General features: G+C 42.5%; 1 protein-coding gene across 1 annotated transcript; it reads right to left on the bottom strand.

Moving 5' to 3' along the window:
• Positions 1 to 868: 868 nt before the first annotated feature.
• On the bottom strand, positions 869 to 3,960 carry Ir11a (Ionotropic receptor 11a). The gene is made up of 3 exons (XM_064699330.1): positions 3,623 to 3,960; positions 2,739 to 3,288; positions 869 to 2,008 (listed from the first exon to the last, which is right to left on the bottom strand). Exons 1-3 carry the CDS (start codon positions 3,958 to 3,960, stop codon positions 1,037 to 1,039), a joined length of 1,860 nt encoding a protein of 619 aa, XP_064555400.1. The 3' UTR covers positions 869 to 1,036.
• Between the last annotated feature and the right edge of the window lie 14,100 nt (positions 3,961 to 18,060).

The raw sequence follows: 18,060 nt of genomic DNA, 5'->3' as shown, positions 1-18,060 counted from the left end.
AAAAACTCAATGATTGACTGATTCTTCCTATCAGAGCAATATGACATAGTCGTCGAATCCGGCTACCTCCGACATAAATATGTCGTGCCAGCAGCAAGAAAGGCTTAAGACAGCGGATAGCTTGCATATAAGATGGACAGACGGACGTAGCTATAGCTACTTGGCTGTTGATAGATCATGAATATATATATATATAAATATATATTTGGGGTAATATTCTCTACAAGTGACTGAAAATAGTGCAGGGTAAAAATGCGGGCTGGTTTCGACCGAGTTCCATGCATTTAGAGCAGCAATGCCACGCCCACTTGAGCGTAGTATGGGCGTATAAAGAGATAGAAGGAAATCAAAAACACAATCTAATGTTGCCATAGTTCCAGCACACTCAACAAACAGTTGGCCAGAGTGTGGGGCAGGCGAGGGGCGAGACGAAAGGTGGGACGAATGCCTGAGGAGCGTTGGTCGAATGTCCAGCGGCGACAGCTAATAAAAATTGTCCAGTTTTTCCAATTTGAGAGATGACGAGAGGGAAAGAGTGTGGGGCGGGGAGGGTGGGAAGGGGGGGGGGGGGGGGTCAGAGAAAGAGAGCGGCAAATAGAGCAATTTAAAATGGAACGTGATTATGCAAACGTTTGCGCAGCTTAACTCAAGTGGCGCTCCGTGCCGCTTGGCCAGTTGCCGCTGCTCCACACACACACACACGCATTCACACACACACACACACACACACAGATGCCAATGGATAAGGCTAGGTGGGAATGGGGAGGCGTTGGAGGGGCGCGTGAACTGGAAGTGCTGTTGGTCATGCATTACAAGTCTTAAATCAATTGTTAAGGGCATGTGAGCAACAAATTCAGGGAAAGAGCGAGAGAGAGAGAGAGAGAGACACACAGGCACGCACAAGGAGCAGTTGCAGCAAGGATAGCATTTCAGTTGACCATTAACCAGGCTGAAAGCATTCAAAGCTCTTGAGTGGCCGAGCTTGCCAAGAGTTGCCAACAAAATCAATAAACTAGATAAGGGAGAGCCGCAGACCTTACTGCAGCCAGTCGAAGAGGCGCCGCAGCGCAGGCCAACGAAGCGCCAGATGCTCGAGGAGCAGGAGTAATCCGGCGAGGGTCATTAGAGCCCCGTAGCAGTGATAGAGGCCGCGCAGCATGTCGTTGGTGATGCGCGTCACGCGCTCCATGTTGTTGCTCATGTCGACAAAGGTGACGGGCAGGTAGCGGCGTTCGATGTGGGAGAGGACGCCCGAGCTGAGCAGCTGCTCGATTTTGCGATCGAAGGAGAACTTGAAGATGGAGTTGTTGGGAAAGTAGATGACCAGCTGATACAAATAGATCGGCTCGCGCACATGGGTCAGATGGCTGTTCTTCCGATGCAAGCGATTCCAGTGGGCCAGATTGTTGATCAGAGAGATGGTCGCTAGGCGCTCCCCCGTCGCCGCCTGCTGCACCTGCTGATAGCGCTCCGAGAAGTTGCCATCGATCACGCGGGTCAGCTCGCGGGGATAGAAGTCATGATAGCCCGTGCTGATTAGCGTATAGTTCTGCTGCAGCAGCCCGGCCAGTCCGTGGGGCAGCGTCTGATGCTGGTGCGTGCGCAGCACATCGAATAGCTTCGCCTGGTAGGCGCAGCGGAGCACCAGGGTCAGCAGCAGCCAGCTGGCCAGCAGGTGCCGCAGGAAGCCGCTTACCGGCAAACGCTGCACGGGCACCGCATTGCCAACGGATGTGGCCAACAGATTCTCCAGCGGATGCTTTAGACGCCAGCGCGTCCGCATGCACCGAGTACAGATCAGAGCCGCCAGCAGCGTGCCCAACAGGCAGAGCCAAACGAAGCGGCCAAAGGGGCGCATCATTTGGCCAAAGGGCCCAAAAAACTGTTCCATGCGCACCACAAAGATAAAATAGCTCTGATGATACACCACCGAGGTGGAGAACTGCAGGCGACGCTTATCCGAGCCGCTGAAGCCGCCAATGGCCAAATCCGCCTGCCCCGATGCCAGCTGGGGGCGAAAAAAACACAAAAGAAATTCTCTTATTTAGTAAGACCATATTATAAATGTGGATATTATATGATATATCAGTAGGTGATTCGCTCTTTATGGTGTGGATACAGCGCAGACGTCTCTGGTCCCATTTCTATTATAGGTCGTATCGGACCACTATATCAAATTGTTAAGAGTTAAATTCTTTGTTGTTTTTCGAGATATCTCAAGTTTGCTATGCTCCTAAATCCTACATTCTTATCAAAATACGACTACTATAACTTGCTGTTTTTAAAGCTTCACTATTCCCCAACATATCTGCCTTAAAACATGGATCCTATGGGAAATAATGCTTTCGCATAAACTCAGTTTTAATATGTGGCTACCCTTAATAGAACTTGTTCTCAACTAATTCGATAAACTGAGATTTATTCACATTTTGGTCAAGCCACGAAAATACACTATAAAAAACGTGCTGGGCTTTTTTTTTCAATTTTGTTTTCTTCAATTTTGCAACGAATATCTTTATTGAATTTTTCGGAATATTATTATTTAACAACTACATCCGTATTAATGTCTTTTCTTTTATTTGTTTCGATAATATTCAGATATTGGCCCATATTTTACGCAGCTATTTCTCGTGCCATTGATTTTCGTACTTTTACAAACAGGCACAAAACTCAATCTCTAGCACACACAAAAGTCGGTTACAGTTCTTAAATCGAACCTGCAAGTGTTGTGGACTCACCTGTGCAAAGCAGCCGTTCATACTGTCAGCGGTAAAGATCTCGCTCTTCTCCATGGGTATCTTGAGATTAATGTTAAAACGCAGCGCTCTCGCCAGCAGACTCAGCAGCTCCCCATCAATGCCGCGCAGGTCTTGCATATTGATCAGCGCACCCTCCTCTGGCAAGGCGGCGCCATCTGCCGGTCGGTACATGAAGTGTGGCGGCAACTGATGCCCGGTCACATTGAGCGCACAGTGGCTCAGATTGGTGAAGCGTGTGGGAAACAGTTGCGGATGCAGAAGCTCGCCATTGGCCAGGAAGCGATTGCTCTGATAGGCATGTATTCCCGGCTCGCAGTGCTCGCGGAACAGTCTATAGGCATAGAGGGCGATCCCGCCATCGTATTGCTGCGCCAGGACCACCACGTTGATGACGCGCTTCCCGAGAGCCACAAAGCAGATCTTACTCACCGATCGTTGCAGATCTGGCTCCGGCAGGCGAGTCATGAGCACCACCAGAAAGTAGAACTCCCGTTCGTGCAGGAGGTACGTATAGTTCAGATAGAGTTGCCTAAATAAGAGCGAGAGCGAGAGAGAGAGAGAGAGAGAGAATTAGAATGAGGTTAGGTTAGGTTATAAGAAGGGGGGTTGAAGATACAAAACAATAAAGGTTACAAAGAGAAATAGAGAGAAGAATAATAAGAGAGAAATAGATATAACTTTAAAGAAAAGATATAGAACGAAGTAAGATAAAAAGAATGAGAGAGCGAGAGGGAGAGACAAGGACACAAAAAGAGTTAGAGGGGCACAAAAAGGTTTGAGAGATAAACAGAAAGATTACAGAACATAGAAAAGTGAGATGAAGAAAAGGAGGAGGAAAATCCGGAACTAGTTGATTTACTCACTCAAAAGCTGTCGCCTCATTCACCACGAAGAGCGTGTAGTCCCAGGGCTGCTCATCGGAGGCGCCCCTGTACAGGAGCAGTGTCATGTGCATCGCCAGCTGCCGCAGCAGCTGGTCGATAAGCTGCCGCTGCTGATGATCCGTTGCATTGCCGCACTGAAGGCAGTGCCGCCTCACGACCAGCGTATTGATCCTTGTGGCAATGTAGCGACTGGCCACGTGCAACGTGGCCTGTGCCAGCTCCTGCATGTCCCGATCGACAGTCGGCAGGCTGAAGAGTTGGCCCCGCGCCAGACTGAGGCAGCAGCTAAAGAGTAGCAATAGGCCAGCGTGCCGCATGTGGACGTCGTTCCGGGTTGAATGGCGGCCAGGACACGCCGCAGGGTACCACAAACAGCCAGGCGCTAATGTAATTGCAGCCGATTGTGCTGATACGTTTTAATGGAATTGAGTTGATAATTTTGACTAATTGGCAGCAATTGCAGCTGATGCCCATAAGTGAGGTTAGATTAAGTTAGGCTACGTTGAATTGAGTGGGGTTATGTCAGGTTAAGGCAAATTGAAATTAACCGATTGCTGCTATAATTGGACTCAAGTTTTTTTTTTTAATCAGATAGTTGTGGTTGGCTGAAAGTCAACTGATATCAAGCGAATACAGTTTTTTATGATATGCTATAAAGTTGTCAATAAGTTAGGTTAGGTTTGTAAAAGTGAGGATAAGTATAGTTTTTACGTCTTAAATTAAGCTAATGCAGCTTTAAATTGAGTCAAGGCTTTACAGTTTGTCGCAATCCCTACCTCTCTCTCGCTCTCTCTTTCTCTCTTGCTCTTTACTTAAATGCGGCCAAGTGGGCGGGGCAAAGCAATAAGCGCCACAAAACGCGCACTCTTGGTAATTTAAGAAGCAGCACAGGGACAAATCTTGCAATGGCTAGGCAGGGCTGGGCTGGGCTGGTCTGGGCTGGGCAGGGCAGGGCAGGGAGAGCTGGCCTCTAGGTTCACTTGATGTTATTTTACAAGGACACGCGCACAATTTATAATAACGCCGACTCGCTGGCCCATCCCGGCTAGCTCTGTGGCCCATGGACCATCAAATGACGCCTCACTGTGCGAGGCAATATAAAGTACAGTACAGTAAAGTAAAGCCAAGGCGAACGACTTGAGCCGTGCAGAAAGGACACGCACACACAAAAGTACACCCATAGCCAAATAGAGATGTGTGTGTGTGTGTGTGTGTGTGTGTGTGTGTGGGTGTATATGTGTGTGTTTGCAAACGAGAAAAATGAAGCGAAACAATTCCAAGTAAGCAAACAAAACTGATGGAAGATAATCTACTTGAAGCATACTTTAAGGCGTATCTAATGGTCCTTTTAATGTTTAAACACGCTTTCGTCTGTCTTGTCCTTGTTGAATACACCACCCCATCCATGCCCCCCCCCCCCCCCTTCTTCATCGCACCAAACCGAAACCAATGTCCCATGTTTATTTTATCCACATCATCAGCCCCGAGAACCGACTCCTCACAGTGGCCAGGCCAATGTCACGTTCTTTTTTCTTATTACCCCCTCCTGCCTCACTCTCTCTCTCTCACTCTCTCTCTCTCTTATTCTCTCTCTCACGGTCGGTGTCTCTCTCTCTGTCTTTGTCTCTTTCTCTTTGTATTATTCACGTAGTTTAGTGTTGCGCTGCGGCTGCTTTTCTGTGTTTATTTTATCACAATAATTTCACATTTTTTGCTTTTATGCATTTTTAATTTGAACAACGAGGAATCCTGTGGACGCCAATGGCAGGGGGGGGGGGGGGGTGCGGCGGCGTTGGCGGGGGAGAGGCTACAGTGGCTGAGTGGTCAGCTGCTGCTGCTGCCTTGATAAGCTATTTGAGGCATAGTTGACAGATAAATTGAGTAATTGCATTAACTAAGTAAGCCAAAGTTCAATTGTTGCTATCGATACCACGTCGATTATTAAAAAGTATCGATAGTAATTACAATTGATTAGAAAACTAATTGGAATGTTGGTGGTTTTTAGCCAGTGTTGGTAAACACAATTTGATTAAATCGCCAAATATCTGTAATTATCGACAACACTTTGCCCTTGATCATTGCATAATTATCGATAGCTGTAGTTGGTTTATCGATTGTTGTAGCGTGTACAGTTGCCGCCCTGCTGCAATTCGCTATAAATGGGCCTGATTAAGCCGCAAACATCTAGCACGGCATCTGCCGCCGCTGTTGTGCCTCATCCTGTGGCTCATCCTTGGCCGCCTCCTGTGCTCCGGCTGCTGCTGTCGCTGGCTGCCATCGTTTTACGAAAAACGATTACGAACTAAGCCTATAACTTATGTTGATGTTTTCTTTTCGTCTTAACATTTGCAAATTTGTCATTTTTTTTTCATTTTTTTTTTTTTTTTTTTGTCTTGTTGAGGGCGGAATGGTGCTTTCTTTAGCTAACCAATATTTTGCTTGTCCGTGTTCTTATGCCGGCTCAACTTTTCTTTTCATTCCTTATGATGTTCATATACCCTGAACACGTTATAAATGACTAAACGGGTATATCAGTTTAGTGATATATATATCCTTGATCAGCATCAATAGACAAGATGATATAGCCATGTAGTACCATATACGAAGCGAATTTAAATTTTATACGTAGGCCAATCTATTGCCCGCACAAATCAAGTTTATTCAAATGATCGATAGCTCATTACGTTTTGATAAAACAATATTAATCGATCTACAGATTAGGATTTTTTCAGCATATCTCGAAGCTATTAAGAGCTAGAGTAGGTTATCGTAGTGTATAATCAACTATTTTGTTTGGAAGGATAGGAAAAAACGCCAAAAGTTAATCAAGAGTGCAATTCCAATATGTTGTGTGGGGCCAAGGGAAGAAGAAGCACAAGTATGTATGTGTTTGTGTATTTTGTTGCGTGCATGCATAACGGCAGCTCGGCTCGAGGTTCAGGGTATCTTTGAGTCGAGCATTCTAGCTTGTTTTCTTGTCCTTTGTTGTTTTGGCTTTCTTTTTGCTTCTGCGCTGCGCTACTTGCTAACAGTGTTGTCCTTGTCTGTATTATTGTGTGTGCGTGTGTGTGAGCGTGTCTAAGTAGTCAACATTTTGTTGCTGCTTGGCCATTTTTAAGTACTGTTTGCCTATTTCAGCTGCCTTATCCACTGTGGCTTCCCTCTCGCATTGTGTGTGACAACGTAAGTGTGTGCATGTGTGTGCTTGTATCATATTAAACTAATCCTAAATGGTTTCTTCATGGCACATTTGCTGGCACTTGTTGGCGGCCGCAGGACCTGAGCTACCTGGCTACCACCTGGCCTTCGGCCATCTGACTGCCTGCCTAAGCATATTTTTACAGTCGAGGACAAATTAAAAATTTGTGTATAGATTGCATTGAGGCACACACATACATACATACATACATATGTGCCTATATCAAAAGAAACAAGATAAGCCTGACACACACCAGCCTCCCTCTCTCGCTCCCTCTTTATTTTCAAAGCTAACAAAGCCAAATGCGATTATAGAAATCAGTTGAAAAGATAACAAATTTCTAAATGCGTATTACCTGGTATTCAGCAGAGAGATTTGGTCAACCTGCTTGACAAATGCTATTGGCAACTATCCATGAACCATACATTAAGTTTTATTGCATACATTTAGGCGCATGGCTTTAAATACGAGATTTGGTCAAAAAATGCCCTGAAGCAAATGTATTAAATATATAAATTTATAAAGCACCTAAATTTGAGTTAGTAAATATTATACAAACTTTTTGCCAATTGCAAATTGAACACAAAATACATTTGTTACGGTTCACAATTAAGATTAAATGAGAGCGTGTTATTGGGATTAACTTTTTTGAATATCTGAAACTTGAACTGGTTCAAGCACAACTTAAACCGATTCACTTTAAACGAACACAACCAAACTGAATCAACTGCATCAACTTGGATGATAACGCACTCAGTGTTCGAATTAAATGAAATTTAATTGAAAACCACTTTTCAATTAACTTTTAAAATGTCAGAAAAATGAACGATGCGTACGCAGGTGAGAGGTGTCGAAATAAGCAGCCAAAATTTGCAGACCAGAGGCGCGATAAATTTGCCCAATTTATGATTGATTGCAATCAAATTGGGATTGAATGAGCACCACTAATCGAACAACAAATTAAAATCAATCAAAAGCTACTGCAGACGCTAATGAGTCCATCTTTCCGCCCGCTCGCTGCCCCGTGATTGGAATATCGGGTTTGCTATAGCACTATGACAAAACTGCATTTTGCAAATGCAACTGAAATGAACGATTGACCCGGTGTGTGTGTGTGTGTGTGTGTGTGTGTGTGCACAGCTTATTTATAAAGTTATTCGTTAATAAATAGTTAACAATCAACGATAAATTGGCAATGTTCGTGTGGCCTGCTGAACTCGACAACAGAACCAGAAACAGTAGCGTAGTCCAAAGGGGGGTGGAAATCTCTGTGAACTGCCGATAGGTAGAGTAGGTAAAACATATAAAGCTGTAAGAGAAGGAAAGAGGACATGAAGAGAGAGAGGGAGACAGACAGAAAACTGCGACATGTGGAAGTGAAACGAATGAAAATCACAATAAAACCACACTTAAATTAAAACAATATTTATCGTTTTAGCTTATCTTAAACAAATATATATTTAAATATTGAATATTAATTTGATAATATAAATTTAATAGTATAACATAATATATAAACAATCCATTGCTTTTGGAGCAAGAGAAGTCGGGCTTAAGAGAATGAAAGATATGGCAAGATTTATATTTATGCTTACCTACATATATTTAAATCCGAATTCGGGAGAGAGCGAGACAGAGGTAACTCAGCAGAAAGAGAAGAAACAGCACAAGAAAAGGCAGAGGGGGATATATTGGAGGGCAAACTCTTTATAAGCGGAGAAAATAAATTTTGGAATTCAGATTGAAACGAGAGACAGAAGCGTAGACATTAGAAAAAACTGAAAGCCAAAATTAATAGAGAAGATAACCATTTAAAGTTAATTTTAATTGAAATGAAATTTCGATAGTAAACTAAAGGGGAATCAATTTGTACGCAATACCCCAGCAGCGGACGCCACTGAACTGCACATAGGCCATATAGAAACTGACACAAAATGATAATAATTACACGTATTATGTTTAATGCAGGCTATTGTAGAATGCCAGAATACCAGCCGAAGAGAGCGAGGGCGACAGTTGTTGCGCGGATTGGCCGAGATAGAGAGAGACAGCTGTGCATATTTTGCCGCTGATTTCCACTTTTAATTTAAAGCCATTGTTCTAAGGCACATACACACACTCGCACCCACAGAATATAATTTCGTATCGACAGTCATACAAAATGGCCAGTCGATAATTCGCAGCGGTACGGCACGGAGAGGGGCGGGCGCGGGTAGCCGTGGTAGTGCATGTAAATGATGGCCCATTGGCCAAACAATAGTCGTTAGTTAGCTTGCCAGCCCGCTTGATTTTTTGCAAATAGGTTTTCGATATTTTTTGTTCGTTTTAAATACCCCGTAAACACATAGTAAATGATATGGGCTACACCAAAGTGTTGCATACATATGTAACAGGCAGAAGCAGAAGAAGAAGAAGTATTCAAGTTTTTAAGCACATTATATCTTTGTGATAATGTCGACAGCCAAGTCAACCTATTCATCTGCATCTGCAGGCCCTCCATCCTGGCAAAAGCGCCAATTACCTCGGAGCCTTCTCCAGCCGGTACAAGGCAACCGGCTGGCAAGAGATCTCGTGGGGAAGTGTGAACTCAGGAGGCTCAAGCGAAAAGCGTTTAACGAACTTCTCCAACTACGACAGAGGAGACGCTCCAGAGTCCTCCGACAGCCGACGTGACGATCCAGCCTTAATCAAATAAGCCGCCTTTGACCCCGTTGTGCGCGATACGGCTTGAGGAACCAACCAGGCTGGGCGAAGCATCATCTAAACCATGCTAGTTTTGATTCAATAGGATTGAAAAGGAGTTGCACTTAAAACTAGCCTCTGTAGCACAATATTCGATTGAGAGTTCGTTTAAGCAGAGTTGAAATCTGTGTACAGGGTATCTGCTAGTCGAGCGAACTCAACAATGATTGTTTTGTTTGTAGTTTCTGCTGCTTGCTGCATTAATTAAAACACAATCATCGAAAATTATGCATTGCGTTGCTTCAGCGATACAAAAAACATTTATTGAACGTTAAATAAGTGCCCCAACTACTGGACTTTCAGCTTCCCCCCCCCCCCCTTATCACTCACCCACACACCCACGCACACACACGAACACACACACAAACACACCCGCCCCCAACTATCCTTGCCCCTAATAGGTTGCCAAGCAATATGATATTTACAGTCAGTTGGCCAGTTGATTAGCTGCACAATGGGCAAAAGCCAAAATAGTGTCCAATGACAAGCGAGTCATGCTGTGCAATTAGACGGGCAGCTACCCGCGCAGGCGGTGGCGGGGGAGGCGGGGGCGGGCTGCAGGAGCAGGGGGTGTAGGTGGTGTCTGCCTTGGGACTTATGACTTGTGACTTGTGGCCAGTGGGGCAGCTTGCACGAACAACGGCGACTGCTTCATAAATAACTAATAATCAAATAATTGGGATGAATAAGGATTGCGAATGTGTCCGAAGGAGTTAGGGTTGGGGTTGGGGTTGGGGTTGGGGTTGGGGTTGGGGTCGGTGTCGGTGTCGGCGGTGAGGGGCGAGCCATAAAATCCATTTACTTGTTGCTGCTCTGATTATTTGTCTATTTTTATTGACTAAATATTTTGCATGCCACGATTTCAAATGCAAACAAGGAAGAATGTCTTGGGCAGGCCGAAGATTAAATACCCTTACAGACAAAAATCTTTTTTATATTAAACAGAAGTCCGATCTGATACGCTTTTGCAGATATCATATATATACCATATAACATATCACATACTATGAAGCTCGTAATTGCAGCGTTGATTTAGCTTTGTCATAAAACAGAAGAATTGCCAACCAAATAATTATTCTCTAGATTTTGCTTATGTGTAAGAAACTTGGTAGAGCTCGTAAATGCCAAGATTGGTGAAGATATGCTGAAAAACAAAAAACCTTTTCATACCAGATCTTAATTGTCGATTACTATTCCCAGAATATTCCAACATATTTGCTGCCTGCAACAAAGAGAAGAAGCCTATTCGAAGTTTTATGTAAATTATTTTATTACTCCGATAAATGGCTCGATCGATTCAGCTGTTGATGCTAATCAAGAATCTATATACTTAACAGAGTCAGAGAAATCTTCTCCTAGACGTTAAACGTTTCGTGACAAAGTTATACGACCCTTTGCAAGGGGATAGGAATGTAACAAGAATGTCTGAGGTTTCTTGCTGCTATGATAATAAAATGTCCTTAAATTTTGAGCGACTGCTTGCATAATATTGCATACGATATATTTATAGCATACTACGATTTTTATGGCATTAAGCTACAAATGCTATTAAAATTTGGTGAAATACACAAAAATAGCTTGGATGGCTTGAAACGTGGCTTAGGAAAATCCCAACTGTGTAAATTTCATTGTAAGAAATTTCAGGAAAAAGATTTTATTTTGTCTTCAGCTTAACATTTTTTTATACAAAGCTCTCTGTGTGTGTGTTTTCGCTGCGCTTGTTGCTTAACAGCGCTCTACTCTGCGATTCTCATGAATTCAAGTAACAGGTTTAGCGTAAGCATGAGCCTGGCTTGCTATTATTATTTTAACAAATTAAGTTGGCAGTTTAATACTTAACTTCTGCTCATTTCTCTTCTTTCCTCTACTTTGGCGTGATAACAAATTAACAATATATGCATGCATAAAAGAACATGTTAGGGCATTACAGAGCTAGGCACGGATTTTCTCCGAACGTACTTTATTTAAATAAAATATATTTTAGAAACCAACCTCATAAGGTTGTCTGAAATTCTGTATATAAATGTTCAGGTAATTGGTAGGAGTTCTCTTAAAAAGCTGTATTGAAATACAGCTCCTGCATAAGCTCCAAGCTCCTGTACTGTTAAGTCGCAAGCTCTCAATTCGAAATTCTGTCAAAACTGGCGACAACATTTCTTAACAGTAGATGGCGCCAGCAAAGCTTTTTTACGCATGTTGTAAAGGATTTTTAACTGTGCATTCGCTGTAGTACTTTTTTGATAACGTATAGAGGGAATTTTATTTAAATTTATAAGCAAGGGATAATAAAGTTTCCTTTCCCGCTTCTATTTGTCATTATAGTAAGTAAGTTAATAGTGCAATTTTTTAGGTAAACTTACTATAGACTAGTACGTATGCTATATATGCGTTAAATACTTAGTCAGCTGTCTGTTCTGTAGGAGACAGAGCTCGCTTACTTGGCATGTGAGTTCTAATAAGACCTACACAGATCTAATTTATGTTCGTTCAGGGATTTGTTGTAAAACTCTCGAGCTGTGGGCAGAGATTAAGTTGTGAGATATACTAAAAGCTGCGATTTTATGTGCCAGCCCTTAATACCGCCCCATTAAGTGCTTGTGGCGCAGTTTTCTGCTATCGTGCGCAATATTAATTACACTTATGAAAATCAAAACATAAGTAAACGCGAGTTAAGCACAGAGCGACACGTGTTAAACGATGGCCAGTTGGAATCATGGCGAGCCTGGCAAGCTTTTAACTAGTTAAGTGGCCTGCCGGGTGGGTGGATGGGTGGGTGGAAGGGGTGGATGGGTGGCAGGTGGTTTTGTGGGCTATTTGGCAGCTACTGCTGACCTGGCGCATTCATTTAAATGAGCCAAATTGTAAATTGTATTTAAATAATTGCATTAAATGGCAGCTGATCGCCGCGTGAAACTCATTTGTTTTTATTAACGCATTGTAATTGCAACAGCACGTGCCACGCGTGCCACCGGATGCAGCCAAATGGGCAGCTCAGGCCGAATTACGAGATGTTTGCGTAAAAGTGCGAAAAGCGAGGCCGCCCCACATGGAGCTGCATCAGTTCGAGTTCAATGGCCAGCAAATGCTTGGCAATTATTTAACCAAAAGGTATTAACCCAATTTTCATGGTTTCATAATTAATCCAATTTGTTGAGCGTATAAATTACTACGGATATAGGGGATAACGGGGGCAGTATTGCGATTGGGGTCTGCTCTGCAGTTGCAACCGCAAACAGTCCACCGATCATAATTGGAAATTTATTGTACACAATGGAGACTCGTTGTCCTCGTTTTCTTTTGTCTATAATGTGCATGATAGCCGTTGGCCTTAACTGCAACTGAAGCGGACACCACCCCTCCCAGTCTCCTCCAGCCCAGCTACCAGCGCTGTGGCACGCTGTCGTATACGCAATTTGCGTAAGCCGTAATACCGAACGTGGTGCAGCTGGCGACAAACATTTGGTTGGGTACAAAAAGTTCCCATTACTTTCCAATATATCCCACAAACGAAACTTAAGGAAATTCCCTTCAAGAAATATCCCGCGCGATTTGAGAGAATCTTTTAAAGCTTTTTTCATTGCAATGTTTTTTGCTGTCCCAAAATCTTTTCGGGACTGCGAAAATGTCCAGCGAAGTTTCCATGTGCTGTTATTTAACAGAATGTTAATTTACAGTACAGACAACGAAAAGCTTATTGAACTGTTGGTTGAGTATGCGTTCAAAATGCGTTAGCAGTGAAGCGTTCGACAGTGTTGCAAAGTAGCCACAGGGAACTAAACGCTGTTTCAATATTGAAACCTTACATTCAGTTGAATCAATCAGAAGAGAATAAAATTAAACTAATACAGAGATTTTAATTTTTTTCTAAAATGAAAGCACAAAATGTATCGACTTAGCTAAGAACTGCACTTAATTTAAAATACAGATAACTTTCTATAACTCTGACTGTAAGATTATGATTTGTAATTCTTTACAGTCTCTATGCAATCCTCTTTTAAGACATTCGTGTATTAAAATCACACAAATTGCGCGTAACGCAACAGCGACCTTGCAGGCCGTTTAATAAATAAAATATTAAAATATAATATTCTGAAAAAAGAAAATTGAATTATATATAAAGCATACGATATAAACAAAAGCTTTGAAAATGATTTTGAAACTGATCGGACGGTAAAAAAACAACTTTCATATAAACGTTTTCCGCCAATTTACCACTGTTGCGAGTGGAATTTCCCAAATCGCTGAAACACGTATTCATTACCTCTATATATAAAACTGTTTGTCCTGACTGACTGACTGACTGACTGATTGGTGATGAACGCACAGCCCAAACCGTAAGAGCTAGGAAGTTGAAATGTTCACTGTAGTTACCTTATGTGATGAAGGTGCACGTTAAGACGTGGCTTCGGGAAATTCCACCCGCATGTGTGGACAAATCGCGAAAAACGTTTGTGTGAAATTTTCTTGTTGACCGTCTGATCGGTTTCAAAATCATTTTCAAAGATCTTTGAGAGAATTTATTTGATACGTGCCACGGGCACGGCCGAGGTATACCCGCTAGAAAATATATATAAATTCTAGCTATAATCTTTGGAAATTTTTATTACATATGTATTGCTTAGATATATCCCCTGTTTCAAAAGCAATACATATACTAGTTTCTGAGTAAGAAAAATATTTTGAATTTTTTACTTATCAGCCGCTACAGAAGTCCGTATGAGCAACTTCCTATCAAAATTGAGGCTCCAACATTTGTGCAAATGTCATAGAACTTAATTAATACAGTCTGCCGGTAACTGTAGAAGCTGCTTTAAATCTTTTAGAGCATTGAACATTCGGCAAATCGAGTAGCGAGCGGGGCAGTTATGTATGCAAGTAGCTGCCAGTAGAAATTTAATTTACAATCTTGAAAACTCCGAATTTCAGTTAACAAAACCAGCTACGAATATAAGAGTTTGGGTTTTACAATGTGGATTATAGTAGACTATGAATACTTGGCTGCGCATGAGCTGCAATTTATAAGACAAAAGAAATCAGCTGAAGAGTTGTATGAGTGAAACAGGTCCAATAGAATTAAAAGCCACTCAGTAGTAGTTAAGCAATATCAACATTACTTTCAATTCGGGTAGCACATAACATTTAGTCAAGTTTCAAAATCCGCTATAAGTATAGCAAAGAGAGCACTTTAACAGTCGCTGTTGCTCTCTGTCTCTCTAACACACTGCGCCTGCGCTCTGAGAGCGCATATTAATAACATTTAGCAAAGTTCTGTACTACTGTTAACTGTCTAACATAACAGTTGGCAGCTTACGAGCTTTAGGAAGTGGATATAAGTGTGCGATCAGTTGGAATAGAGCTAATGGGTCAGGTAAGGATTTTCAGTTGATGCCCTTTGATTGGCCGGGATTGAAGGCATTTGCTGAATTTCAATCTCAATTGACCAAAGTTGGAAGTGTTTGAGGGCTATCCACATGGGTGTAGCAGGGGAAGGGGGGGACGCGAAGGGAGGCTGCACTGTTCAGTCTAAGGACTAACTGCCCGCTTTTTGTGTCATATACTCGTTGTCCGTCTTTTAGAGAATGGCAACAACAAAACGAGCGTTTCGTCCATTTGCAGTCAGCACGTCGCGTAGTCCCCTCCCCGCCCTTTACACACAGCCCTCGGCAGCCCTTCGCAAGTCACAGACGCTGTGGCAACTCCCCCGCTCAGCACATTTTCGCCTTTTAATTTCGCACTTGGGTCATTTTGTTGTTTGGTGTGGATTATAAGACCACTTCATATTCATGCAACTAACAACCGGGCCGGCACACAAAAAGCCCCGACCCATAGCCCAGGCCAAAGCCCCAGACCCCGGACCGAGTAACCAGACCCAGACTTTTGCTACTTGCGGACTAGAGCAACAACAACAACAACAACAACAGCAGCAACAATGTGGACAATAACAAGGAACAGGCACAAAAACCAGCCGCCTTTGTATTTAGCCACAAAAAGGAGCAACAAAAAGAAAGAAACAAAAAATACACACACAAAAAATAGACGAGGTTGGGGGACGGGGCGTGGTAGAGGCTGAATGAGAGCGACGACGCCAACTGCAAGTTGACCAAAATGAAAGGCAAAAGGTTTCATAGGCAAGGGCAAAAAGACTGGGACAGACCGCACAGACCCAGCCCCAGCCCCAGCCCCAGCCTCAGCCTCAGCCCGAGTCAGGCCAAGCCAATCCTTTCCTCAGCCCACAGTCACGGCCCAATTGCTCGCCCGTTCCTTGGGCGCGAGCAAAAAAAATATGTTAGTAAAAACGTTCGTATAAGTAGGTATATGTATGTATATATGCATAGGAAGAAAAAAATCCAAAAGAAATTGAGGAGCCCCTCGTAGCTAAAGTAACAACTTAATTTTTGCTGGCATTGTCTGACCTTTGGCCTTTGACTGGCCAATTGAGTTCATCAATCAGTGGCCATTGATCGTATTAAGATGGAATTAGTGAGCTCTTATAAGGTTCTTAAGAGCTTGTTAATACGCCTCCAAAAAACGATCTGGCAACGCTTAGGGCAGGATTTACGCAGCTTCTGGAATTGAGAATAAAATTAATCTTATGGCAATCATCAATCAGAGATCTGACAGTACTTCAATGTCAATTGGTTACTCAAGCCTTAACTTACTTGTTCTTAATCCTTTAAGCTCTGTTATTTCTCAAGCAGCGACCTGGTAACACTTTTGAGTTTCATCACTGTAAAATTGACGTTTTCAAAGACTATCATCAACGATCTGGCAACGCTATAAGCAGTATTAATGCAGTTGTACTTCGTGCGCTTTTCTGGCAGTCAAATTAGTCTTATGGTTATCATCTATCGCAGATTTGGCAATACTTTGGATTCAATTGGTTTCTTAAGCTTAAACTTACTTGTGCTCCACCTTTTACAACTCCGTTATTTCTCAAGCAACGACCTGGTAACACTCTGGGAATTTAATCACTCTATCGTTTTATCGTTTTAAAAGCTTTCATCAATCAACGATCTGGCAACGCTAGAAGTAGGAAACGCATCTTTATTGTCAAGCGCTTGAGCTGTGGCATCTGGAATAGTGAATAGAATTAATTTTTCAAGCAATAATCAAGCAATGATCCGGCAACGCTTTATGGTATTGTGTGTACCTCAAGCACATGCTTATGCCTTCATTATGCAAGCTTTATTTATCGAGCAGCGATCTGGCTACGCCTCAACGGTTCAGCTTTGCTTAGGCTGGCATAAACGTTGTATATTATTACACATTCTCCCCAGTACTTAGCCGCATTATTTAAATGCTAGGATCTACCCGAAACCAGCTGGTCAGCTCTGGTCTTACTGTCATTGAGTAGTTCGAGCTGCTCAGTTGAAAGCCTCCTAATGTCAATTTGCAAGTGGGTTAACCGGGGGCCAGGGCAGAGATGCTTCATGAAGGACGTTCAATAATATAAATTTCGGCGGTAAACGAGACAATGACAACAGTTTGCCGGTCATTCGGTCATATTTATGCTCTTCCAGAGGGTTTTATAATTTTGTCACGAAATGTGTAACGCATAGAAGAAGACATCTGCGAGTTTTAAAAGTGTATATATTCCTGATCAGCAACAACAGCCGAGTCGATATAGCCATGTCCATATGCTTATATAAAAGCTAGTCTCTCAGTCTTAAGGCAATTCTTATGAGATTTTGAATAGATATGTCTTTCTTTTGCAGGAAGTAAATATGTCAGAGTATCCGAATCGGGATACTATATATCTTAATCGGCGAAAGTTATGTATTGTGTGAACAAGTTTTTCTTGTGCAGTATATATCCACCAGCACGAAGAATGGGTCCAGGAATAAGTTTTTCTGTTTCTTAATAAGTATATCTTAACCAAACTCAGCTCAATTGCCAGCTACAAATTACCAAATTGGCCTACTTTATCATATATGTATATATTTATATAGCTCGCATGGGAACAATCGGTTCGATAAGCCGAGGGTATTTAATTTTCGGTCTGTAGCATATAGCCTTTCGCTCCTGTTTGTATTTTTGTTGTTGCCTCGTTTTTCATTTTGGCCATTTTGTAGGCCAGTTTTTTGTGTACGCTTCCGTTGCGCATTGTTGTGGTTGTTGTTGTGGTTGTTGTTATTGTTGTTGCCTTGCTGCTTCTTTTACTTCTGCTGTTTGTTTGTTTGTTGTTTCTTTTGGCTTTGGCTCTTTAGCTAAACGTCTGACCTCCGCGTCGGGCGTTGAAGTTCACAGCTGTTCATTCGTAGGGCTCCCATTTCTTTATTTCATTTCTTTTTTTCTAGCACTTGTTTCGCGTTTTACTTTTGCCCAACATCCGCATTTGTTTTTCTTTTGTCCCTTTCCTTTCAGTCATTTTTTGTTGTTGGTATTTTTGATAATTTGTTGACCGTCACATTTTCCGCACATTTTGTTGGCCCGCAAAAGGTCCTGGAAACGTCTCCATTTCTTAGCGGACTTTATG

Source organism: Drosophila montana, unplaced genomic scaffold (genome assembly GCF_035044405.1).
Source record: "Drosophila montana isolate Dmon_TW-CO22-7 unplaced genomic scaffold, ASM3504440v1 contig_920_1, whole genome shotgun sequence".
NCBI classification, from domain to species: Eukaryota; Metazoa; Arthropoda; class Insecta; order Diptera; family Drosophilidae; genus Drosophila; species Drosophila montana.
Note: the sequence above shows the minus strand (reverse complement) of the source record. Positions and strands in the feature narration are given on the sequence as shown.